Source organism: Macaca fascicularis, chromosome 10 (assembly GCF_037993035.2).
Source record: "Macaca fascicularis isolate 582-1 chromosome 10, T2T-MFA8v1.1".
NCBI classification, from domain to species: domain Eukaryota; kingdom Metazoa; phylum Chordata; class Mammalia; order Primates; family Cercopithecidae; genus Macaca; species Macaca fascicularis.
Window position 1 is genome coordinate 114500669 of NC_088384.1, and position 27404 is coordinate 114528072.

The 27404-nt window shown below is 43.7% G+C and overlaps 1 protein-coding gene across 6 annotated transcripts in view; it reads left to right on the forward strand.

Annotated features, from left to right (window-relative positions):
- VAPB (VAMP associated protein B and C) overlaps window positions 1-12657 on the forward strand; it is a 55862-nt gene extending 43205 nt beyond the window's left edge. For 2 of the 6 annotated variants that reach the window (XM_045363190.3, XM_015457684.4), the window contains 4 exons: window positions 1717-1820; window positions 6016-6096; window positions 7989-8165; window positions 11184-12657. In XM_045363190.3, the coding sequence (XP_045219125.1) occupies window positions 1717-1820; window positions 6016-6096; window positions 7989-8165; window positions 11184-11342 (521 nt within the window). In that variant the 3' untranslated portion in view covers window positions 11343-12657. The remainder of the gene's footprint in view (window positions 1-1716; window positions 1821-6015; window positions 6097-7988; window positions 8166-11183) is intronic. The other 4 variants (XM_065523344.2, XM_074005606.1, XM_074005607.1 and 1 more) reach the window with 3 other exon arrangements.
- Window positions 12658-27404: the final 14747 nt, after the last annotated feature.

The following is a 27404-nucleotide window of genomic DNA, read 5'->3' on the forward strand; positions in this document are numbered from 1 at the left end:
AGAGAAAGAGTTACGTTGATAAAAGGTTTACTTTCTGACAGTTATTGAATTTTGTCCTGAAGAAGTCTCCCAGCAAGGCTTCCTGTAGCTCAGGGCACTCAGGTAGGTCTTGTGGGCAGTGAAGCTGTCTGGGTGACTAGGGACACCAGTGCATTTAAGTCCGGTGCATGGTTAGGTTTCAGTGGACTTTCTCTGTTCCCATGATGGAAAGTGCCACTGCATCCCTGAGAGATGGATGGGGGAAGTTGGTATTTCTGTCCTGTTTTGTGACTCGTTCCATTAGCTTTGTCATGGGGCCTGGGTGCCAGATATAAATCTAGCTCGTGTTGGAGTGACTAGTGTGGCGAAAGGGGTGTAGACTGCACTTGGAGTCAAGTCTTGGCTCTCTGTCCCAGTGTTGCCGCTTCCTGATATTGTGACTTTGAGGGAGCCACTTCACTTTGTGGAATCCCAGATTCTTCATTTGTAGACCAGGGCTATCCTGCTCTCTATCTGCTGCTGACTGTTTGATTTTGTGACTCTAGAGGAAGCACCTGGGAGGTTCTAAGTTGGGGTTTCAAGGCGAGAGAATGCTGATGAGGGCCCAGCAGAAAGTAGAAGCCCTGCTGGTGAGAAACGTAAGGCTTATACTGTCAGAGGACAAGGCACCAGTCCTTTGTGGTGGCTGTGAGCTTAGATCTCCACACCAATTGCCTGGATTTGAGTCTGCACTCCACCAAGGTGTAACCTTGGGCACATTCACCTCTCCGTGTTCATTCCTTTCATTTGAAAAGTAGACACCGGAATAGCCCCTCTCCACCCACAATAGTACCTACTTTTTAAGGATTAAATGAGATAATGGTAGACGTAAGGGACAGAGCCCAGTTTCTGGCGCATGGAAACACTCAGTCCATGCCCATTGTTGTGGTCAAGGCCACAGTAGGCTTTCTCTGCATGTGAAGTTATTTCAGGGAACTTAACTAGATGTGTGGATTAGCCAAAACCTTGTAGCAAAGTAATGTATTCTAAAGCAGCCATCATTTGATAGGAGTAGGCCCAGCTGCACTCTAGGAAGTAGGTTGAAGGGAGCCAGTTGGGGTAGGAAGGCATCTTCCTCCATGCAGTGGGTGTGACTCATCCACAGGATCCTCTATGTGAGATTTCTCTAGGTTCTTAGGGAAATAAAAGGGGGCTGTTTTCCCTGCTGTGTGAGTGTCCTGCTTGTAAAAATTTTCTAGTATTGTATTGGCAAAATTGTATTTCAAGGATTACCTTGATTAGCTGTATGAGAAATGGGTTGGAGAGAAGCTAAAACAGTTCCTTAAATGTTCTTAAACATCTTAGATTATTCCGTTTAATTCCTGAAAAGATCATTTGGATATGTTTTCTTGAGCAAAACAGGCAGATGGTGTTGCTACCCAGTTTCCCGATTCTGTAAGGCCTATAGCAGACATGTATGGTAGGCTTGCAGTAGTGAAAGATCCATGGACTAGGAATCAGAAGACTGGGTCCTCGGCCTTATTCCCAGCTCTGTCATGCCCTGATTTTGTAGCTCTTAGGTTGGTGACCTGCAAAATGGAGATGTTAGTCACCCTTGCTTACTCCACCAGGGGCGTCCATCCTAAGAGATAAGAGAATGCCGGTAAATTGCTTTACAACCAAAGTACAAATATTAGCATAATAAATGGCACTGACAACCAAGCTCTGACCCTCCTAATGAAATATTTTCTTTCTCAGTGATGTTACAGCCTTTCGATTATGATCCCAATGAGAAAAGTAAACACAAGTTTATGGTTCAGTCTATGTTTGCTCCAACTGACACTTCAGATATGGAAGCAGTAGTAAGTACTGAATGCTTCTTATTTTTTTCAGTAATAATAATTTAAAAAACCAATTAGATATGGAATTGTGGGTGCATGCATTGCAAAATATGTCAAAATTGTTTAAAAGGGAATAGTTTTTTTTTTCAGAAGGTTTGTACTTTAACTACCTTTGTGGTTTTTCTAAAACTTTGAGGAATAATTTTAACATTTTATGTGACTTCTAGAAGGCTGTTCTTTTCTGACCTTTCTGAGCTCAGTGTGCTTCAGCAGCTCCTTGCACTGGTGGCTGGTGTCTTGAATGGTTAGGGATTGCCTCCTTTCGCCTCTCCTTTCTGCCCCGATAGAAAAGGATACTTTTCATTGTCCTGCCTTTTCTTACCCTGTCTTCTCATCCCCCACAAACTCAAGAGCCATGTGAGAATGTCAGTGCTGAATGTCCTCACCCATTTAGACATACGTGTGTGTGGCTTTGTTCTAGTAAATATGATTATTTTCCCCCTGCTTAAAATATATGTTTAACTTTTCTCTAATTTTGATAAAATTAAGATGACTTCATTTTTATAAAACAAATAAGTGATATTAGTGATGGTTTTGGGGAAAAAAAAAGAGTATAATGGACATTCCCCCCAAAACGAGCTTTTTATACATTTGAATAAGTCTATAGGCATTCTGGGGCTGAGAGTTGAATTGAAATGTACAGTACAACCCACAGCCTCAGCAAGGACAGATGCGTTTGTCCTTACAGTTCGGGAAAGCAGGACAGGGTTGCCTCATACCGCTCGTATTGCTCTCCAGTTTTGGCCAGCCCAAAATGGGGCCCCGAGTCATTCATGGCAGGCCTGCCCACCTGAGTCTGCTGTTCCTCACACCATACTGCAATTCTCCTCTGAGTTTCATACCAAAGGCAACTCAGGCCAAGCCCACCCCATGCCCTACTTCGCCACATAGTCTTTTGTTTTAGTTCTGGAAAAGCATCACCACTGGTGTTTCACTTGTAGGCAGAAAATGAAGGGGGAGGCCAGATATTTTTGAGTTTTAGAGAGATCAGTGATAATAGGCTGTCTTCTTTTCATGAGAACAATTCTTATGAAAAGCTTCTCTTTGATTTTCTGCAACATGATGTGTTAACTTCATGTTAATTTGTGTGATCAAAGAAACATGGCAGATAGAAAATAATGGAAGATCCAAGGGTGTGTTCTGTTTGGCTTTTGCTGCATGGCATAGTGGAAAGAGCATGGGCTTGGGTGTTTTTGAGCTGAGTTCTTCCTTTTACTAACATTGTGGCTGGGAGCAGATTTTATTAAATCTATTGCAGTTTTGATCATTTGTAAAATAGGGATAAAAATGCAGCTCTCACGATGGTATGAAGTGAGCCTTGTGTAAGTGCCTCGTCGGTCTAGTGTCTGACACTTGCTTATCAGAGTGTGTCGTAGGCCAGGCACTGCATATCCAGTAAAGAGTCATTTTAGTTCCTTGTATGATTATTTTTATAACAGTTTACTTTTTTTTCTTTTAAATGTACATTGTGGGAAATTTCGGAAATACACAAATGAAAAAAATTTAAAGTGACCCATAGTTCTTTTCTACTAGGTCTAACCATCATTAATAAGAGCTTTGTGTTTTTCTTCCTTTTTTTTTTTTTTTTTTTGGCAGTGGGGAGACATGATCTCACCGTATCACCCAGGCTAGAATGCAGTGGAGTGATCTCAGTTCACTGCAGCCTCCACCTCCTGGGCTCAAGTGATCCTCCCACCTCAGCCTCCCAAGTAGCTGGGACCATAGCAGCGCACCACCATACCTGGCTAATTTTTTGTAGAGACAGGTTTTCTCCATGTTGCCCAGGCTGGTCTCAAACTCCTGGACTCAAGTGATCTGCCCACCTGAGCCTCCCAAAGTGTTAGGATTACAGGCATGAGCCACTGCCCCAGCCTGCTTTTTCTTTATTTTAAAGTGTTTTTCTTTTTATTGTAAGATACAGAAAGTTGAAAAAATAGCATGGTGACCACTCATATAACTTTTACCTAGATTTACCATTTGTTAACATGTTGTCACATTTGCTTCCTTTCTGTCACAAACTTTCTTATTTGCTTAAGATGCAGATTTTATGGCACTTCACCCCTAAATGCTTCAGAGCAAGGACAGTCTCTTATAGTGCCATGATACTATTAATCATAGCTGAAAAAATTAACTTTAATTCAGTATTATTATGTGATAAATTAATATTCATTATTTCCTAGTTGTTCCAAAAGTGGCCTTTAGTAGAGGACACCCAAACCTTTTTGTTTTTCAAACTTTGAACTTTTTTTTTTTTTGGAGACAAAGTCTTGTTCTGTCACCAAGGCTGAAGTGCAGTGGTGCAGTCAGTAACTAGAACTACAGGCATGCCACCACGCCGGCTAATTTTTTATTTTTTTTGCAGAGTTGGGGTTTCACTCTGTTGCCCAAGCTGGTCATGAACTTCTGGGCCCAAGCGATCCTCCTGCCTCTGCCTCCCAAAGTGCTGGGATTACAGGTGTGAGCCACTGCACCCTGCCCAAACTTTGAACTACTTTTTTTTTTTTTTTTTTAAATGTCCAGGCCAGTTGACTTATAGAATGTCCCGTATTGTGGATTTGTTCGATTATTTCCTCATGATTAAATTCAAGTTAAATGTGTTTTGGCAAGAATATTCCATAGTCGGTATTTCATACCAGGTTGTCCTGCTGTTGGTGATGCTGTTTGATCACTTGGTTAAGACGGTGACTGCCAGCTCTCCCCAGTGTCAGAGCACAAAGCACATTTGCCCCTGTGGTTAATAGGTAATCTGTGATACTCTGAGTCATCTGATACTTTGAGACCATGTGAATATCCTGCTTGCCAGCAGTCTCACCTGGTGGTTTTAGCATTCAGTGATGATCCTTGCCTGATATTTTTTTGACTCATGTGGTAGGCACACGTGTACAGATGTGTGTGTGCAGAGGAGCAGACTTCAGTATTCTCTGTGGTTTCTTCACTTAATATTCTGGACATTTCCTCCATCTAACTGAATGCTCTTCAGCATCATTTGAGTGGCAGCATGCTATTCCATTTAGTGGATCTGTCATAATTTTTGTGGCAGTTCCCTAGTGTCCCACTTTTTGGTTCCCACTTTTGATTCTTGGTACCTGTGTTATACTAGCTGCCTCTTGCATGGTTTTGGGAAGGGTTGGAGGCACGGAGGGTGGGGGATGCCTTCTTTTTCTATATCGTCACCTTGCTGCTATCCTGGTCTATGATCCTAGAATACCCTGTAATTCCCATCCTCTGCTGCCAAAAGGAGAAGTTATCAGGAGCATATCCTCTTAGGACATGGGATTTAGCTGGGAAGGTGCTGTCACTACAGCCTGGAGGGATGGAGATGGGTCTTGGGGTAGAGATAGCCCAGACACTGCCACAGTGACAGAGGAGGGATTTGGTAATGAATGTGTTCCGTTGGTAGTTGGCAGAGTGGTTCTAAAACTACTCCCAGATAATATGCGCTTACACTTTCTAGATATGCCTTTAAAGTAAGTTTCATTTTCTCATTTTAATTTATTATTTTTGAGACAGAGTCTCTCAGTGTCCCCCAGGCTGGAGTACAGTGGTGCTATCATGGCTCATTGCAGCCTCCCTCCTGGGCCCAAGTGATCCTCCCACCTCAGCCTCCTGAGTAGCTGGGACCACAGGCATGTGCCACCATGCTCAGTTAATTTTTAAATTTTTTTTGTAGAGATGACATCTCCTTACGTTTTCTAGACTGGTCTCAAACTGCTGGGCTCAACCATTCCTTCCACCTCAGCCTCCGAAAGTGCTGGGATTACAGGCATAAGCCACCACGCCCAGGCTAAAACAAGTTTTATTTTCATAAGGAGAGCCAAGGTTACCTGGTCATCCAGACATTATTTAGAGGACTCCTTTTTGTTCAGTGGTAGGCCTCTCCTGTAGAGTAGCAACATGGGGAGCATTGGTTGACTTTAAAGAGTCAGGCAGCAAGACTTTCAGGGTTTGTGAAGTGTAATAAATATTTCGAGAAAGTGAGTGTATTTAATCTTGTCATGTTACAAATACTGGAATCTCAGCAGACTTCAGTTCTTTATTTGATATAGTTCTAGGCTTTCTCATTAAGAGTATTTTTCTGAAATTATCAGTTATAGGAAGAAAGTTATTCTTCCACCAGGTAAATAATATCTTGATTATTAAATTTAAATTGTTTTAGTGGAAGGAGGCAAAACCGGAAGACCTTATGGATTCAAAACTTAGATGTGTGTTTGAATTGCCAGCAGAGAATGATAAACCAGTAAGTATGTTTATAGTTAACAATAATTGAATGTTGTAAGCTGATACTTATTTGCATACCATTTCCTGCAAAACCAAGATTTAAGTTGGCAAATTATTTTCCTTTATCTGATGTCTGAAGAAAAAAATAAGCTGAGGTCAGCAAGTAAGTGGGCCTTTATGAAATCAGCCTTTGAAAAACTCAGGGAAAGACAACTGATTAAAACAGTGTTTCCCCTTGAAAAGTGCAGCCCGATGGCCGTTGAGATGTCATAAATCCTAAGAGCTTCTATGACCTGGCGAAGGTATAGGTTGCTGTTAAACAGTGGGTGAGTGTAAAACAGGGAATAATTTGCCCTTTATCATGGTGCTTGATGGACGGGTGGGAAGCTTTCAGGTTCTCTTGTTTTACAAAGTGCCCTGTCAGCCTCCCTACCCCTTTTACCCTATCTATCTCCTCAGTCAAAGGCTGCTTTTAGATGAGGATTTCTCAACTTCAGCATTGTTGATATTTGGGATGGATAGTTCTTGGTGGTGGAGGTTGCCCTGTGTACTGTAGGGTCTTCTATTGATAGCAGCATCCCTGGCTTCTGCCCTCTTGATACTGGTAGTACTCCCCAGTTGTGACAACTAAATATGTCTCCAGATATTGCCACATGTGTCCTGGAGGGCAGTATCAACCCCCCCCTGAGAGTGATCTCATTCCGGTGTTGCCTGCGGGGAGAAGGAAGGAGCCCCATCCTCTAGCCTGTCCGCTTTCACCCTTGATGGTCCTCACTTGTGACCAGTTGAAGAAAGGGGACTGTATCTGAAATGCTAATTTGGACTTCCCTTCAACCTAGTCGAAAACATTTTAATTGTTATAAAAACACCAAAACTGTGAAAATATGCAGCATATGAAACTATCTTAGCTGTTGATACCTCGAGTTGGGAAATAGAAGTGCCCTGAAATGTTCTGTTAACAGTATCTATGCTGGTCTGCGGGAATGCTGTTGATTTGTGTCAAAACTACCTGATATTTTATTTCTGCTGAATCATTTACCACTATTTTTACCATGTTTCTTTAAGTAGATAGTGGTCTTTTTTTCCCTCTTCCCAGTGTACGTCCTGTCACAGGAAGGTCAGTTTGCAAGTTGTGAAACCTGTATTCTGGCCTCAGCTCTGTGATAGGTTGACTTGGTAGCCTGGGACCTTGCTTCACAGGGCCTACTCTTCTCATCTGGAAAATGATGGGGAGAGCTAGATTCCTGGTTTTCAGTTTGCTACCCAGGTCAATGATCGTCAGTTACTTTTCCCTGACAAGCTGCGTGTTTCCATGCCCTCCCTCCACTGACTGGCTGTCATCCCCAGTAAATCTCAAGAGGGGATCATAGCTCAATCTTGGCAGGGGAAATGAGGGGAGTTTATAACTTCCGAAGATTGAAACATTGCAGACCCTGAGCTTGTTACACTTTCATCCCAGCTTCCAAATGCTAAGTTGGTAAAATAATTCGCCCTCTGTCTACTACTCTCCCAAGCTTCCTACTCCACCAAGACAATCCTAGGGATGTTCACATCTTTGTGGTGACAGTAATTTGTGGCTAATAATTCCTGAGCTTGCACAATTACAGTATGCTAATTTTTGCATGGCAGGAATTTGATAGTGCAATATACACAGCCCTTTTTCTCTTTCTCTGAAGTATTAGTCTCAGCTAAACTTCATTATTTACCCTTATCCATAATTTCTAGGGCCCAGTTGCTTTAGATTATTAAGATACCAAATAAAATGATCCATTTCAAAAATAAATGTGACATTTTACAGTGTGGATGAAACGCTACCACGTTTGGTGTTTGCTGAGAACTACTTTACTTTGCATAAAAAAGTCCTTTATTACATGGTTCGTGACACTTAGGCTTTCATTTGTTTTTGAACAGCATGATGTAGAAATAAATAAAATTATATCCACAACTGCATCAAAGACAGAAACACCAATAGTGTCTAAGTCTCTGAGTTCTTCTTTGGATGACACTGAAGTTAAGAAGGTTATGGAAGAATGTAAGAGGCTGCAAGGTGAAGTTCAGAGGCTACGGGAGGAGAACAAGCAGTTCAAGGTAATAGTTTATTTTCTGGTAATCTACAGAGAACAAGGGCATTTTCACTAGCTTCTTGGGTGGGGAAGTTGATGAGCCAGTGAATGTATAGATTTCTTTTGCTTTTGGTATTTGGCTGTTTTTTTCTCCCCAGGGAGAAATTTCCATGGCTTTCATCAGATTCTCAAAAGGGTCCTTGGATCTGTGTAAATTAAGAACCACTGTCCCTTGATCAGAAGTTTCTCTACTGTTTAAGCTGTTGTCCCCTTGGAAAAAAAAGAAAAACCTCGGCCGGGCACGGTGGCTCACGCCTGTAATCCCAGCACTTTGGGAGGCCAAGGCAGGCCGATCACAAGGTCAAGCGTTGGAGACCAGCCGGGCCAACACAGTGAAACCCCGTGTCTAATAAAAAATTAAAAAAAAAATTAGTTGGGTGTGGTGGTGGGCGCCTGTAATCCCAGCCACTCAGGAGGCTGTGAGGCAGGAGAATCACTTGAACCCAGGAGGCGCAAGTTACAGTGAGCTGAGATTGCGCCACTGCACTCCAGCCTGGGTGACAGATCTAGACTCCATCTCAAAAACAAAACAAACAAACAAAACCCCCCAAAATTCACACTTTCCATTAGTGTAAATTGAAAATAAATGTTGAGACCAGAATAGCAGTTTTTATTTTGAATATGCGTTTTTAAACCCCACGCCATCCCCATTCACTTGGGTGAGAATCTTTTTTTCAGAGGGTAAGTACTGACCAATACTCTGATTTAATGCAGGTATAGTTCTGATTTTAGAAGACTCTAAATAGGTCTGGGCAGTTTTGGCTCCTCAAACTGTTGATGTGGTGATGAGCTTGGAGGTGGGGTGCCTCACAGTGGTTAGGAGGTGGAGATTATGGAAAGAAAACCTGAGCCTCTAGCTCGTGGACGAGGCAGTTGGCATTGGCAATGGAAGGTTGTATTGTACTGAGTGGTGAAGGGGGGAGTCAGAGAGTGCTTCTTTTGGCTTGGAGGCTTGTGGTGGTGTGGAAGTTGCTCCCATCCAATATGAAACAGCTCTGAATCTGTGCTGGTCACAGCATCTTTTAGGCCTCTGTTTGCTAAACACCTCTAAGGCCCCTTCCAGCTTTAAAAGTATGAGTTTTCTTCTCTTTTACTCTTGACAGTGAGGTAGATATAGGAGAACTGACAACATTTGGGAAATGGCATCATCTTCTTCCTTTGCAGTGATCTTGATTTGCCTCAGTCAGTAACTTCTTTAACGTGTAAGTAAATTGTGAAGCCGACACTACGTTTTGGCTAACAATCTAAGCTATGCCTGAAGCTTCTCCTCGAGTGTATTTCTCTTCTGAAACAGAGTTCTGTGCTGTTTAAAGTGGTAAATAGGTAGAAATAGCTTCTATATAACCCAATAAAATAAATGGTGTAGTTAGCTGTTTTTTTTAAGTCAGTTGGACACCACCTTGTTTATCACTGTGCAGTGATATTGCCATGCCCCATGAGCAGAATATCCTTAAAATATGATCAGACTAATCTCGACATTAGAACATTCTTTATTCTGCCAGACGCTGCCTTCTTGTTTTGTGTTGGTTTATTCTGTCATCTGGCCAACAAATGAGGGTCTAATATGTGCCTGGCACTGTGGATTCAAACACAAACAGTCCCTGCCCTTGAGGAGCTCTCTGTTAATGGGATAGCAGGGAGAGACATACACAGAAATTATTATAAGCCAGTGTGATAAATGTCCCACAGAGATAGCAACAAATTGCAGGAAGAGTCAGCTCCGTGGGATTCATCTGCCTGTGGTCTCCAGGACCTACTAGGTACTCGGGTGGATGGGAGAGAATGGAAGGAAGCGAAGAAAAGAAAGTACAGCTGGTGTGTGGGGTTTGGGGATGAGTAGATGAGGTAATTATCAAGAGATCTTTCAGCAAAGATGAGTCTGGGCCAGAATAGAATGGCTTGATGCATGTCCCTCTTCAGGGATGTGGGCTTGGCTTTGAGAGCATGGAAATGGCATCATAGATCTACATGGTAACTTGCAGATTCTTAGGAAAGTGCAAGGCAGTTGTGGCAGTGGAGGTGAAGGAAGAAAAAAATTTTCATTTCTTACATATCCATGTAGTTTGGGGACAAGGGGAGGGTGGGGGATACGGTCAGACATCTTTATATGTGTGAAAAAGAATGTTGCTTCGTCAATGAGAAATCTATGCATTAAGTAGAAAATATTTGAGATGACTGTACCAAGGCCAGTCACATTTTAATATTCCAAATATCATTTGATCCAGCAGTCTGGATGTAGTTCATCAGGTACCAGCTATGTACAGAGCTCTGCATTTGAAAGCTTCCAGATGTCCCACTTTTAGATTTTTTTTTTTTTTTTTTTTTTTGATATGGAGTCTCACTCTGTCACCTCAGGCTAACTTTTGTATTTTTAGTAGAGATGAGGTTTCATCATGTTGACGAAGGTGGTCTCGAACTCCTGAGCTCAGGTGATCCACCCGCCTCAGCCTCCCAAAGTGTGGGGATTACAGGCATGAGCCACCGTGTCCAGTTGACTTTGTAGTTTCTTATGATTTGTATATTTATGTCTTGGGAAATGCCTCTCATTTAAAAAATTGATGATTTGATCAAGGAAGGCTATTCATTAGAGGCAGGAAGGACAGAGAGGTTGGGGTTGAAGAGAAGCATCTGAAAGACATGGCCGTAAAGGTGGGTGGGGCTGAGGGTGCAAAGGGCCCAGTTGACCCTTTTAAGAACTTTTTTCTGTAAATCATGGGAAACCAAGGAGCACCCTGTTTAGATTTCTGTTATAACTAGCAGCATCAAGTGGAATGTATGAAAGAAAAGAGGGGACTGTTTTCTCTGTGGCTTCAGGCTAGCCCTTTCCCCTCTGTAGCCTGCAGTTTCTCCATTTGCAAAATGAGGTTGGACCATATCATGTCGGCCAACACTGGGCATGAACAGCCCATCCTGTTAAGCTGTACGGTTGACTCCCCTTTCTGGTGCCTTGGCTTGTCTTTGAAATGTGCATTTGCTCCCATAGGAAGAAGATGGACTGCGGATGAGGAAGACAGTGCAGAGCAACAGCCCCATTTCAGCGCTAGCCCCAACTGGGAAGGAAGAAGGCCTTAGCACCCGGCTCTTGGCTCTGGTGGTTTTGTTCTTTATTGTTGGTGTAATTATTGGGAAGATTGCCTTGTAGAGGTAGCATGCACAGGATGGTAAATTGGATTGATGGATCCACCATATCATGGGATTTAAATTTATCATAACCATGTGTAAAAAGAAATTAATGTATGATGACATCTCACAGGTCTTGCCTTTAAATTACCCCTCCCTGCACACACATACACAGATACACACACACAAATATAATGTAACAATCTTTTAGAAAGTTAAAAATGTATAGTAACTGATTGTGGGGGGAAGAATGATCTTTATTAATGACAAGGGAAACCATGAGTAATGTCACAATGGCATATTGTAAATGTCATTTTAAACATTGGTAGGCCTTGGTACATGATGCTGGATTACCTCTCTTAAAATGACACTCTTCCTCGCCTGTTGGTGCTGGCCCGTGGGGAGCTGGAGCCCAGCGTGGTGGGGAGTGAGGTCATCTCCACACAGTAGTCCCCACGTGGCCCACTCCCGGCCCAGGCTGCTTTCCATGTCTTCAGTTCTGTCCAAGCCATCAGCTCCTTGGGACTGATGAACAGAGTCAGAAGCCCAAAGGAATTGCACTGTGGCAGCATCAGACGTACTCGTCATAAGTGAGAGGCGTGTGTTGACTGATTGACCCAGCGCTTTGGAAATAAATGGCAGTGCTTTGTTCTCTTAAAGGGACCAAGCTAAATTTTTATTGGTTCATGTAGTGAAGTTGAACTGTTATTCAGAGATGTTTAATGCATATTTAACTTATTTAATGTATTTCATCTCATGTTTTCTTATTGTCACAAGAGTACAGTTAATGCTGTGTGCTGCCAAACTCTGGTGGGTGAACTGGTATTGCTGCTGGAGGTCTGTGGGCTCCTCTGTCTCTGGAGAGTCTGGTCATGTGGAGGTGGGGTTTATTGGAATGTTGGAGAAGAGCTGTCAGGAAGTGTTTTTCTGGGTCAGTAAATAACAACTGTCATAGGGAGGGAAATTCTCTGTAGTGACAGTCAACTCTAGGTTACCTTTTTTAATGAAGAGTAGTCAGTATTCTAGATTGTTCTTATACCACCTCTCAACCATTACTCATACTTTTAGCACCCAGGCCCAAGTCTGAGCCTAACCTCTCCTTGGGGACCTAGCTTGGAGTCAGGACGAATGGATCGGGGTGCAGAAGGTTAGAATCGAGGGCACCAGCAGTTGGGGGTGGGGAGCAGTGGGAGAGAGAGACTCTTCAGCTAATCCTTCTAGTACTAGTTGAGAGTTTGACTGTGAATTAATTTTATGCCATAAAAGACCAATCCAGTTCTGTTTGACTATGTAGCATCTTGAAAAGAAAAATTATAATAAAGCCCCAAAATTAAGAATTCTTTTGTCATTTTGTCACATTTGCTTTATGGGGGGAATTATTTTATCATTTTTATTATTTTGCCATTGGAAGGTTGACTTTAAAATGAGCTCTATCACTGGGAAATATGTGTTTCATGATTTAAATGTACGTGTGTGTGTGTGTATATATATATATATATATTTTTTTTTTTGGTTGTCTTCAGCTGACAGTATGAAAAATAAAACTGCTGAAAAAGCTGAGCACCTGGTCACCCTTGGCCTTCCATTGCTTTGGCCTTCAGTAAAAAGCAGCCTCGCTTCTAGGTCAGGGAACCATGCCATTGAGACTAGTAACAGGCGTTCTGGGCACAGTCCCACTGTGCACAGGTTTGAGAGGACAAGTTCATCAGAAGGAAGGCAGTCCTTAGAAGTCACATACATCAAGCCACATTGCTCCTAAGCCTGGCTGTGTTAAGCTGGGTCAGGTGCCTTGAAACAGGAGGAGTGGAAGTCTGTGGTTGGTGAGTAAGGAACTTCCTGTCTTCATGAAAAAAGTTGACTTTGAATCCCAGGTACTCACAGAAATGGTGAGCAGACTTAGTTGTTACCCAGGCACCCATGGATTGCGTTGAGTGTGCAGACAGGGAGGTCACCCCAATATGAATTTGTCTCCAGGTTTTTTCCCATGTGGCCCCCAGTGCTTATAAAAGGAAGTGAAAAGACCGAACTGTAAGGCACATGCCTTCTGCCGCCTGATTTTCCGTGAGGAGACTAAAATTTGCTAATTGTAGGTGCTGCAGCCAGTTAAGTCCTTCTGTAGCTTCCAGGCCCTCATGTCCTTGCCCTCATGGAGAGTGCTTAGATGGTCCCCAACATACGTAGGGGTACAGTACAGTCCCATTACACTAGAGCAGGGCTCTATTTGTTTTTAAAGGATATGGCCGTGTGTTTTGATAAAACTTTATTCACAAAAACAGCCAGGTCATGGGATTTGGCCTGTGAGTCTGTGGCAGTTCTTAAAAAGAATATTGAGAAACTACTCTGTTTTAGACCTTTGAATGTGATTTAGAGTTTTGTGTACATCTAGGAGAAGGTGTTCAGCTTCTCGGAGGATGTGGACATTTTGGTTGCAGCTAAAAATCAGCCTCTGAAGTCTGTCTCCCTTCTAGAGGTTAGCACTTGGTGAACACGTTTGTGGGGTTTTTGGCTGAGTGGCAGAAGGAAAATCCTCAGGAAGAGAAGCAGGTGAGTGATGGGAAGGTTGGTTATTTTATCAGTCATCCTGGCAGCCAAAAATGTGCCGGGAAAAGAAAGAACGTGGAGCAGGCATGGCTCCTGGAGAACTTGGACATGCATGCACATTTAGGGTGTCTTTCCTAGAATTACATAATGAAAACAAGAGTAAGGCAAAGAGGAGGTGAATATGGGGCCTGTCACAACGGCCTGCCCTGCCCCAAGAGGTTAAGAGTCGGATAATCGGGATGAAACTGGCATGGAAAGAGCGAGGCTGAGGAGGGTGCTGCCGGGCAGTGTGCATGGGGGAGCTGCTGCCAGACTGCCCTCCAATCTGCTCCTGTGTTACTGGCTCCACGGCACCTCAGAGAGGGCAGCCTTGGCTTCGGAAATGCCAGTCATAGTGCTCACAAATGCAGAAGAGATGGAAGCGGCGACAGACTCCTGAAAGTTTTTATTGATTGACGTTTTAAATGGATAATTTAAGCTTCCTTGGCACGATACAAAAGACCTCTTAAAGACAGCAGGCTATTTTATTTGTAGGTGTGAGGAACTGGCTTTACCTTTTTTCTCCTCCTAGTTTGCATGTTTTCCCTCTCTAGTCTTCTAAACTGCTGGCACCAGCAGTAATATATACTGATAAAATCAAAATTGATTTTTACCAGTGGCCAGTTTATGGCTAGAGAGACGGCTTATACCTCCTTAACACAGAAGGGGGAAAAATGAAGAACCTCCAATGATCCGTGAAAACCTAAACGCTTTCAAACAAATCCTAGGAACAGAATTGCTATCGAAAGATATCAGTGCTCGGCTTGCAGGCTGTGTTGAGTCAGATAGAACTGAATGTAGTGAGAACTCAGAGCTAAAGAGCCTTTCAGATTAATTTGAAACCAGGCTCTGTGTGTGCATGCATGTGTGCATGTGTAGTATATGTGCCATGTGTCAGTGGCTTGACAGTTTTCAAACCGTGCCTATATTTTTTGCCTACACAAAGTTTTGTATTTGCAAACTCAGAATCCATGCCAAAATACCATGTCATTTGTCATTTTCAGCTCCTTCTCTAAAGGAATGGCCCATTTCTCATTGTAGTTTGAGAAATATGTATATCAAGAGAGAGGGGTCTTGGGCTTCCCAGTGTCACTCTGAACACCTGAATAACATTTAACCCCTGAGACCTTCTCGCTGTAGAGGCCAGTGCTTCCCCCTGCTGGACATGACACTTCATTGAAGGGCCTCTCGTGGCTTCCCCTGCCCCGGGCTGTCTGGCCTGAAGGAGAAAAGAACCAAACTAAACTATGAAAAGTTACCACTCTGAGACCTCTCTTAATTAAGCTTGGGGCCATGTTTGCTGTTGAGAAGGAGTGTTCTCAAAGATAGGCTGGAATGGAATTGTATTTAGAAAGGACCCTGCAAAGTATAGATGGATGACGCTAGTTCATGACACACAAATCCCATAAGGCCAACGACCACTCTTCTGGAACACCAAGAGTAGCTCTGAGATCACGCATGCCCTACGCGAATTGAGTTTCTGTGACCTAATTGGATTTGGAGAACGCCTTCCCTGTCCCCCCTTTTCCTCAGACAGATCTGCTCTGATAGGAACCTTTTCAAGCAAGTTACTGTTGTTTCAATGCCATTCCTTACCTGTATAGAACATTTCCAGTATATTCGCACATTGAACTTAATCCTTGCAACTGTACTGGGGGGTAGGTGGCTCTGTTTGCATATGAAGAAATAAAGGCTCCAGGAGGTTAAATTGGGCAACTTTTTAGAACTAAATCAGTCTCTGTAAGGCCTGCATTGCTAAGATACCATTTCAGCTCTGAAAATCTGCTTCAGGGAACTGAGTGGATGAAGCCTTCCTCCTTCAGCTACTTTGCCCGTCTGTACATCTTTTATGTGTCTGCCTCCATACCTGTTATTTTCACACTAAAGTAAGTAGAATTAAGACTGTAGTTCACATGCTTTTTCTTTTTCTGTTGCAAACTGAGCACACTCCAGACAGTGAAAAAAGTGCATATTCCATTTTCTCATTGCCTGAAGATCTCTGCCCGATGCTCCTGGGGAATGACTTTGGGGGCTTTAGAAAGAATATTACCAGTCTGTCTCGGCAAGGAGATGATGGGAACGCTTTATATGGAGGCTTTACATGACTTGTAAATTAAATGTGAATGAGGGCAGTTCATTAAAATTGGTATTACAGAAGTGCCCTGCCGAGGTTTGAAAACAGCTGAGCTGCCGATGTCTCAGGCCTCTCCCTGAATTAGCACTGCGTTTCTCCAGGAAATCAGCTAAGGGAGCAAGTAACAGAAGCCCCTGATAAGGAGCATCAGCCAAGAGGCAAGCTTGGGGGGCTGTGAGAATGGGTCTGCCGCCAGCTTCACAGACCTCTTCCTCCAGCCTCTGAATCCCATTAGCCACAGCGTTAGCACACGAGGCTCAGCCACCAAGAACATTAGCTGGGGTGCATGAGCTCGCCCACTCCTGTGCCGAGGGGCCCTGACCTTCCTCCATGCCATGTTTTTAGCTGTATCTATGGCACTTAACAATAGGGGGCTTCATTTTATTTAAGTTACAGAGAGGTATTTTGAAAAATTTAAAAGACACGAACTCACATAAACAGTTATGGGTAATAGTTAAAAGGGAAACCGGTGGAGGTGGATGAGAGGTTGTCTTCATGAATATAATTGAGATTTCTTTTTCTTAATGGAATTAATTTGTTAGAAAATGTCTGCGTTAAATCTGTAGAAAAAGAAGAAAAGTGTAGGCCGGGCGCGGTGGCTCACGCCTATAATCCCAGCACTTTGGGAGGCTGAGGTGGGCGGATCATGAGGTCAGGAGATCGTGACCATCCTGGCTAACATGGTGAAACCCCGTCTCTACTAAAAAATAAAATTCAAAACAATTAGCCGGGCGTGGTGGCGGGTGCCTGTAGTCCCAGCTACTCGGGAGGCTGAGGCAGGAGAATGGCATGAACCCGGGTGGTGGAGCTTGCAGTGAGCCGAGATCGTGCCACTGCACTCCAGCCTGGGCGACAGAGCAAGACTCCGTCTCAAAAAAAAAAAGAAGGAAGAAAAGTATAGCAATAAAAATGTAGCTATTATCTAACTTGCCATAAATATTTGCAATTATGATACCTTGGAATGTTGCCACGATATGGATTGCTTTGATTAAAAGATGTCAGTTGAATAAAACAGTACTATGGGAGAATCGCTTTCTGCTGCTAGATAAATGCTGATGTTTATTTTTAAACCAGGAAACATTGATCCTGTAACAATGCCCGATTACAACTGCTTTATTACACCCCAGGGCTGATGGAGAGGTAATCACTTGGCTAATGGATGTGGGTGCAGGACGGATGCTCACTTGCTGGCCTGCTTTCCTGCTGGCATTCTGATGAGCCGCGGGAGCCCGCCTGGGCTTCTGCAGGTGGAGCTTCTGTCAGAGCTTCGTTTCAGTGATACCCAAAGCCATGTCTGACTGAAATAAAACAGGTTCCCTTTTTTTTTTCCTTTGGAAAATGCCAACTAAGGGAGACTAATCAGATATCTTAACACAATTTCATCCAGGCTTAGTGCTAACAAGATTGCGGGGCTTTTTAGGGTTTAAGAAGATGAGAAATTAGTGTGCACGTTTCACACATTGACTTGCTGGTTTTTCCATGTCAGACAAAAAAGTCCTGGCTGTTTCTCCGAACTGGCTGCCTGCATTCCCATCTTTCTTTTGTTTTTACGAAATAGACTGAATTCAGCTGTTAATCCTCTCGTGCAGCATCCATGTTAAAGTGCTTTTCCATTGCATCTTTTATGTGAATTCAAAGGTCAGAATTTATTGTCTGTGATACTGAGACCATGTGTACAAGAACTACTTTTTGCTTTTCATCATTCACTCGTTAGCAAACGTTTCATAAGTACCGTCTGTCTGGCTGCTACTATATGAGGTGCTGAGAAATTAGTCAGTGGGAGTGACTTTTTATATTTTTCATTCGTATGTAGCCTAAGTAAGGTGATTCAAGCTTATACACTGAGAGAAAAATGCAAAATATATTTGGTTCTCATTTCTGTTGCTGTCGTTTCCTTTTTAAAGACTATTTATAAACTGCTGCCATTTGGAACTTCCTATAAGAAACTAAAAGTGATCTATTTCAGTGTTCCCTTCACCTTTCCTCTCCTTTTTGAATAAATGGTTTCAGTAACCCATGCTGTTCTCTCCCTATTCTACGTCTTTCTCCCTATGTTGAAAAAAGATTCCTGCAGTTTCTAATGTGTTTATTGTCTTCGATGTATGTTAACATTTTAGGAACTGAGTATCTTAAGAGATGTCTTAGAATGCTTTAGTTTTCATAATTTTTCCTTTCTGTAGTTTTCATTGTATTTGCTGTTTTGACATGGAAGTCATTTAAAAAGCTGGTGCGGGAAAGGACTCTTCACCGTTGCACATTTTGGTTATCTGATATGTAATAAACCCATGGCTTGGCAGCTGACATGATGTTTCCCAGAGAGAAGGAGATGTATTTCTGCAGGGTCCAGACCAAAAGAGCCATTAACAGCATGTTCTCCCATGTTCCATATCAGCCTGATGAAACCTGCCCTGCCAAGGCATAAACTTTTGTACTAGCTGTCTCCATATTATGTTCAATAAATTCTGTGCTCTGAATATATTTAAAGGATGCTTCAGTGTAAAATTATTTTGAATGGATGGCTTCATTCCATTGAGATAGGCTTTGGAGTGTGGACTAGAGCCCGTTGCTTGACTCTCACTGCTTCGTAGGAACATGAAATTGGTTTAAATTAAAATCAGAGATACCTTGCACCAGAAAACAGATCTAAGAGATCGCTTAGGTCAACGTCCTCTTTTTACTGATTAGGAAACTTTTGCCCAGAGAGCTTAAGCACAGGGACCAGCTTGCACGCCAGTGTTTTCCTGTTGTGGGAAGTGTGTGTCATCATTGATTTACAAAAGTACCCATCTGTGTAAATTGCTTCCAGCTTTGAAAGGTGGGTGGATTCTGTCTTTTAAGTAGTGGTTGATGGTTCTCCCATCTTACAGTGTTACCTTGTTAAAACATTAATGAAAACCATTTTAACTTCTTTTGGAAGAGTAAGGTAGGAAAATGGTAAGACTTCATATCAGACCAAAGGGTACACAGTATACAAAGTCAGGTTTCCTCCATTCCCCAACCTTTCTCCAGAGATATCCTGAACTTTCCATGTATTGACTCTTTCCAGAGATCTGTGCACATATATGTCTGTGTATATCCAGCCTTGTGTTTTCTTTTTGTTTTGAGACAGGGTCTCACTCTGTCACTCAGGCTGGAGTGCAGTGGTGTGACCCCCACAGCTCACTGTAGCCTCCACCTCCCAGCCTCAAGCAGTCCTCCCACCCCAGCCTCCTGAGTATCTGGGACCATAGGCACGCACAAGCATGCCTGGCTCTCTTTTTTATTTTTTGTAGATATGAGGTCTCTCTGTGTTGCCCAAGCTCGTCTCAAACTCCTGGGCTCAAGCCATCCTCCTGTCTCAGCCTCCTAGAGTGCTGGGATTACAGGCGTGAGCCACTGCACCTGACCAACTGTGTGTTTTCTAATACACAGGCAACAGCACACACTAACTGCTCTGTTGTGCATGTTCCTTTTTTGACTTTGAAGTTTATCTTGGAGATCATTTCATGCTAGCCCACATCATTCTTTATGGCTCTATAATTTTCCTCTGTATGGATGTGCCCTTAATTTACTTAATCGGCCCTCTATTGAGCTGCATTTAAGCAGTTTCTAGTCTTGGTGCTAAAGACAACGCTACAACAAATACTCCTATAAATGAGCAAGAATATCACAGAATCAATTCCTAGAGGAGCAATGGTTGGGTCAAAGGAAGCCTGCATTTTAAATCGTGTTAGATGCCTTCCACATTGCATCCAAAGAGGACATACCAGTTCATAGTCCTCGCAGGGTCTGCTGCTTTACTCTGCCAGCACCTTGTGCCATCTTAACTTTTTGATCTTTGCTCACCTGTAACATGCACGTGGTATCTTACCTTGAGTTTGTGGTTCTTGGGTTGAGCAGTTGTTTATGTACGTAAAGGCCATTTGAAAACACACATGAGGACCCAGAGTGAAGTAAGGTCAAAGGGAATAAAGGCTTATCTCACAAAGGGCTGACGGCAGAGCAGCAGAAATGAAGAGGCTAAGGGCACAGTCATGAATGTGGAAATTGGAATCTACCTTGTTTTACTAACAGAAAAAGAACTTGCAGCAAAGTGTATCGAAGTGGATTGGGCAGGGGGAAATAACCCTTCATGGCAACTGCTAGAGCTCTGATTCTTGACCTGTACTAGCCACCTCACTTGCTCTCATCTGGCTGCATTCATGTCATTCTTGCATCCCTGGGGTCCTTTTAACCATGGCCTTCACAGAGGGTGTAGGGGAGGCAAATGTTAGCATCCCAGACCAAAGAGAGCTTCTGTAAGAGAGACTGATAAATGGTGGTGGTCGTTAAAGAGTTAAAACCCAAAGCGTTGGCCGGACGCGGTGGCTCAAGCCTGTAATCCCAGCACTTTGGGAGGCCAAGACAGGCGGATCACGCGCTCAGGAGGTCGAGACCATCCTGGCTAACACGGGCGAGGTGGCGGGTCTGTAGTCCCAGCTACTCGGGAGACTGAGGCTGGAGAATGGCATAAACCCAGGAGGTGGAGCTTGCAGTGAGCTGAGATCCAACCACTGCACTCCAGCCTGGGCGACAGAGCGAGACTCCATCTCAAAAAACAAAACAAAACAAAATAACCCCAAAAACCGAAGCGTTAAAACCCAAGCTGTGAAGGAGTTTTCTAAACAGCAACACGAGGAGCTATTTTGAAGAAGTGACCACACTGATTTGCCATTATCTCTGGTTAGTGCATTAGAAGACAAAACTTGCTACCTGATAATTTGCCAAGGAGTAATGGGAGTGACATGCCCCGTTAGAAACTGAAAATACTCTCAGAAATTGCACTTAAGAGTCTAGGGTTTTCTTTTTTTCCAGGTAGAACTTTGGCCTCTGTTTTCTTAGCAATGTTTGACTGCTAAAATCACTTCAAAGAAGAAAATAGTACAAATTTGGAGAAACACAAAATTAGTGTTACGGACTTTCTGAAAAAATGTTACCTTTATGCCACTTCAAAAAATGTTAAAGAAATGTGTAGGGAAGACAGGAAGCTTTTGAAGTCAAGCCAAGACCCGCTGTTATATTTTAACCCCACCATGCAGTCACGTTGTTGGCCCTGAAAGTGCCTCCACACTAAAGAAAATATTCTCCATTAGTAATGAGAAAACCACCCTAGAATATTCCAGCTGATATGTGAGGAAGGGCTGGCAGGCCACGGCTAGGATCCTGTCATGGTCCCACTTTTCCTCCTGTTTCCCAGAAGCTCAGACTCCCGAATGCTCTGTTCTCTCATGAGTGGGCCTGGCTGCCCCGCTCAGCCCTCTGTGCTCCACCACTCTCGCCTCCCAGAGCATTCGAAACCTCTCTTAACAGAGTCTGCCCTTTACTGGATTGAAAGCAATTGGAGGGGAAGTTCAAGGTTTTTGTTGTTGTTGGGTTTGGTTTTGTGGTGGTCTCATTTTTTTTTTTATACCAAAGTATTTTGTGTGCATAATATAAAAAGCCAAACAGCTATAACAGGCTCATAGTGAAAAGCAGCAGGCCCATATCGCCCGGGGCTGCCTCTTCCCATAGGTAGCCAGTTGAGCACATTGAACTGTTTCTTCTGATATTAACATCTACATTTCCTAATAATGTGGTTATATTACTTTTTCTTGATTTTTCACTTCTATATATTATCTGTTGATTTCCTCCTAAGGAAGAGAGGGATTTAGCTCTAATAATCTTTCTCCCAACCACATCCCAAGCATAGATTTCCTTCTCTCTCCCTCTCAGTCATGTTATAATTTTTGGCTACATCAGTATACTTTTGCATGATTAAGACTACTGAGATATTGTTTACAGCTGTACCTTGGATGTGCTATGCTTCTATTTCCCTTTTATGTGTAATCCTTTGTTTTGCCGGAGTTACTAAATCTTAGTGTTTTGTTTGCTTAGCTTCCAATATATCTGTCACCTATTTAGCCCAGACCCTGATAGAAGTGTAAATCTCCTCAGCACAATCACAACACCTCAGGCAATCTGATTTTTCTGGTTTTCTTAGATCACTCCTGGAGCTCTCTGTTTTCCTGCTCCTCTCTGGACTGACTGCTATCTAAGCCTACTGCACAGCTCTCATTCCAGGGCCTTCACTCACTCTCATCTTCAGAACTCCTTTTGCACTCTTCTGGATTGGATCCCTTCTTTTCTGGATTTCTAACTTCCTCTCTTTTGTTTTACTACCTCATTTTGGGGGAGCACATCCTTTAGCAGGTCTCTGAGCAAGGAGTATGTGGGACATAATTTTGTTGAGAACTTTACATGTCTGAAAATGTCCCATTCTGCTCTCCCACTTGATTGATAGTTGTACAGGGTATAAAACACAAGGTTTAAATCATTCTGAGGATTTTGGAAGCATTGTACCACCGATTTCCAGCCTCTAGTGTTGCCTTTAAGAAATCAAGCGCCTGGCCATCAGAGAAATGCAAATCAAAACCACAATGAGATACCATCTCACACCAGTTAGAATGGCAATCATTAAAAAGTCAGGAAACAACAGGTGCTGGGGAGGATGTGGAGAAACGGGAACACTTTTACACTGTTGGTGGGATTGTAAACTAGTTCAACCATTATGGAAAACAGTATGGCGATTCCTCAAGGATCTAGAACTAGAAGTACCATATGACCCAGCCATCCCATTACTGGGTATATACCCAAAGGATTATAAATCATGCTGCTATAAAGACACATGCACACGTATGTTTATTGCGGCACTATTCACAATAGCAAAGACTTGGAATCAACCCAGATGTCCATCAGTGACAGACTGGATTAAGAAAATGTGGCACATATACACCATGGAATACTATGCAGCCATAAAAAAGGATGAGTTTGTGTTCTTTGTAGGGACATGGATGCAGCTGGAAACCATCATTCTCAGCAAACTATCACAAGAACAGAAAACCAAACACCGCATGTTCTCACTCATAGGTGGGAACTGAACAATGAGATCACTTGGACTCGGGAAGGGAACATCATACACCAGGGCCTATCATGGGGAGGGGGGAGGGGGAAGGGATTGCATTGGGAGTTATACCTGATGTAAATGACGAGTTGATGGGTGCAGCACGCCAACATGGCACAAGTATACATATGTAACAAACCTACACGTTATCCACATGTACCCTAGAACTTAAAGTATAATAAAAAAAAAAAAAAAGAAATCAAGCACCATTCTAATTCCTGATTCTTCTTTTATTTCTGGGAACATTCTTCAACTTTAATTTCCAGCCTTTTTATTTTTTTCTGCTAACATATTTATAATTTTCAAGACATCTTTCTTTTCCAGTTATTCTTTGTTACAGCAACCTGCTGCAAGATGTATGTATGTTTTTTTTTCACTGAGGATATTATAGCCCTTTATTGCTTTGTTCTTTTTTGTTGTTGTTCTGTATTTTTTGCATGTTGTTCCACTGGAGACCAGAAGTGTTTTGTAATTCAGATTTTTTTTTGGATTTTCAGATATTTACATTATACTTCCCAGTTAAACATTCCTAATTTGAAAATCCAAAATTCAAAATGCTTCAATGAGCATTTCCTTTGAGTATTGTGTCACCACTCATAAAAAGTTGTGGATTTTGGAGCATTTTGGATCTTGAATTTTCATACTGGGGATACTTAACCTGTATCTAAATTTTTAGCATGATACTCTACCCTGGGCTGTTGCTAAGTCCAAAGATTTTCGGGTTAAACTTTTGGTTTCTTACAGTAGTTAGGGATGGGATCTAGGAATAGAATTCCTTTTACAGACTTGTAAAACATTTCAAAGATTCCTCCTGTTTTTAGCCTTACTGTGCTGTTGGTTTCTGCCATGCCTAGGGCCACCATTTCCTTAGCCTTAGGGGGGATTCATGGCACAAGTGGACTTGCTTCTGAGCTGCGCCCCTCGACCAAGCTGCTTTTCACCTTCTGTAATCTCCCGCCAGTGATAAATTACCCATCAGCTTGCCAGATCCCAGAATCGTGCTGACATCTCCTGTTGGCTATGTTCTTTCTTACTTTTCTGTTTATTCATGTGATCTTGTGCCCTTTAATTCTTTCCCATAATTTGTTGGGACTTCAGAAGGAAGTGGAGCTAAAGGTAGGTGTCTGCCTGCCCCACCTTCGCTGGAAGTCTGGAAGGCCTTCCTTCTAAGACACCCAGCATAGCACCTGGCACATGATGGGTGCTCAGCAAATGTCTGAGTCTTTTTACTAAACAGGCAGTTGATTTCACCAGAAGGAGTGACCACCTAAGTTTTGGTAATTTTTTTTCTCCTGAGGGATTAAAAACAGTGTCAAATGCAGGAGTGAGAGCAGTAGGTTATTAATAACCCCTAGGAAATACATACTATATCACAGGACAAAGACCTATCCTCACTAAGAGTTTGTTTTGTTTTGTTTTGAGACAGAGTCTTGCTGTCACCCAGGCCGGAGTGCAGTGGTGTAATCTCGGCTCACTGCAAGCTCCGCCTCCCGGTTCAAGTGTTTCTCCTGCCTCAGCCTCCCGAATAACTGGGACTACAGGCGCGTGCCACCACGCCTGGCTAATTTTTTGTATTTTTAGTAGAGACGGGGTTTCACCGTGTTAGCCAGGATAGTCTCGATCTCCTGACCTCGTGATCTGCCCGCCTCTGCCTCCCAAAGTTATGAGATTACAGGAATGAGCCACCGCGCCCAGCTTTTTCTTTTTTTCTTTTCTTTTTCTTTTTTTTTTTTTTTTTGCCATTTCTCTCAAAATACGTTATTGATTCCATTTGAATCACTTACTATTTTGGGTCTTCCTGTAACTGGTGTTGGGGCTGGTTGGCTTCAGGAACTATCAGGTTTCAGCTCATTTTATTGATAAAGAAACTGAAGCTGGCAGGGTGGGGGGTGGGGGAGATAGAGGCTCCAAAACTAAGAAAGGGAAGTCTTGGGTACCTGTGTGAGGCTGAGGCTCTCCCAGTCTCCCTGGCCTTTGGGAGATGAGAAGCTTGAGATGGAGTCTCAAGGCACCTCTCACCAGGCCCTGTGGCCTCCTATTCGGGGATAGCAGTGGTCTTTAATGCTATTCTAGAAATATCCTGGCTAGTAGAAAACAGATGTCCTCAAGTTCACAGGCCTTGGTTCTGCTCTGCCCACCTGATTAGAAAAAAAGTCAGCAACATCAAAATTCCAAGCCAGTATAGTGTGTGGGTGTCATCCTGCTGCTTGAATTCAGAGTCTCCAACCAGGTCTTGGAACATGTATTCTTTTAACTGGTATTTATTTACCTCCTACTATGTGCCCGGCACCATTCTAACACTGGGGATCCACGGAGAACGAGACAGACAAGGACCCTGCTGGCACAGAGCTCATGCTAGAGGAGAGGGGCTAACAATAGGTGAAAACCAACAACCAGGAATTTTTTCAGATTTTGGCTACTGACAAATGCTGTGATGAAGTGACTGTGCTGTGGTGGATGCTACCTTTAGGGTAGTCAGGGGTGACGTGGGCAGAGCCTTCCAGGCGAGGGACAGCTGGAGCCAAGACCTTGAGAGGCACCAGGTTCCATGGGACTGCAGGAGAGCAAGGAGGCCACTGTGGCCGAAATGGAAGGTGGAGGTTCCAAGCTGCCTGGAAGCTTGGAAGGGTGGTTTTGGGGAATGTCGACAGGTCATTTGTGTTCATGCTGACATCCATTTAAGGGGGGTTGTGTGTGTGAGAAGGAGCAGGCTTTCAGTCTCTCAGAACCATCAGGAGCAGACTGGAGGCTGCACGTTACTGTTCAAGTCCCCTCTTGAAGTGGGAACAGCTCTTCCCTGCTTGGCTCCAGTCTGCAATGCTAATGGGTATGAATCAGCCCCGACCAGGCCCTGATGCAGTGCTCCATTCTGCGTCAGAAAGCTCTAGCCCCTCATGCCTGAGTCACCTGTGCCCCAGGAGAGGATGCACAGACCAGGGCCACGTGCTGGTAGGCCTGCGTCACCAAGCCACACGCTGCTGCTCAGCCCGGTAGCACCGCTGGGAGATTAAAAACATGGGCTTAGTGAAAGGCAAAGAGCTTCTTATGATAACCAGCATCTGTTAGTTAATGGACCTCTGAGAGCTGTATACAATTTCAACTTTTTATTAAGGGAAAAAAGCTCATTTGCTCTCCTGGGAGTTGCACAATGAAATTATCAACTGCATGGGCTTCCCACCCACCCCTCACCTTTCAGCGTGACTGAACATGCAATGGAGAACATTAATTTTATTTGGAAATAGGACTCTGGGCTTTCCTCCCCCTCTGTGGATGAGAGCGCTCTCACGTTTTATGTGAAGGGCAGAGACTTAAGGGGCAGGAGCAAAGGGCTGGAAGGAAGGCTTGGTGCCCATGGGCCTCTGGCCCTGTCGCCAGGGAGTCTCAGCCCCTCAGCCTCTGAAACGACCCCTTCCTTTATCAGCCCAGAGTCTTGGAAGCCCTGACCCTCTGCCTGGGAGAAAAGGGATGGTTGCCCCTTCTTCAGCCTTCGTAGCTCCAAGCAGCATCACCTGCCCCCAAACTAACAAGCCCCAGCGAGCAGAGAGCAACTAAGTCCAACTGAGGGGATCCAGGAAGCTGCTGTCCTGCTCAACACACTCCTTTTCATTAGGGATGGCTCACGCCACGTCCCACGAAGCAACACTAAATTGCCTTCCCCAAATAAAATCAAGGAATCCCATTCCCTCCAAGAGTCAGGAGGACACCCCAAGCCCGCGGGCTGTGAGACAGAGTCCTGGATCTCAGACTCTGGAGCCCAGCCACTTCTCCTCTCTGTGCCTCAGTGTCCTCGCGTGCAAGACGCAGAGACTCACAGCCCTCTCACTGACTCAGCTGGGCCTCCCGAGGGTCACTGAATCTGGTAGATGGAGGTGGCCCATTCACAGGTCTCAGTGTGAGGCTTCACAGCGATGACCAACATTTGCTGAGTCTGCCATATTCATTGAAGGTCTTTCTACCATGCACCAGGCACGCTGGACCCTTCTGGAAAGATTGCAGGCAGTGAGTCAGAGCCGAGTTGTTTTCGTTGGAGCTTACATTCTAGGCAAATAAGGTCATTTCTGACAGTGATCAGTTTTCATGATAAAGAACATGCACCTGTGATGCAATGGATTGACAGAAGGACCGGGGAAGAAGTGGGGCTGCTCTTTGGGATGCGCATGGTGACACCTTCAGGAGGTGACATCTGGTCCGAGACTTGATTGAAAACAAAGTGCTAAGCTTCTGAAGGTCTTGGGAAGAGACGCTAGGCAGAAGTCAGGGCTTGTGCAAAGGCCCCAAGGCAGCAACAGCTCCTGTGATCCAAGAAACAGAAAGAAGGCCAGTGTGGCCAGGGCATGGGGAGCCGTGGCTGAGCCTTGCAGGCAACAGTGAGCCAGAAGTCAGGCTTTTATTCTGAGTGCAGTGGAAGCCCC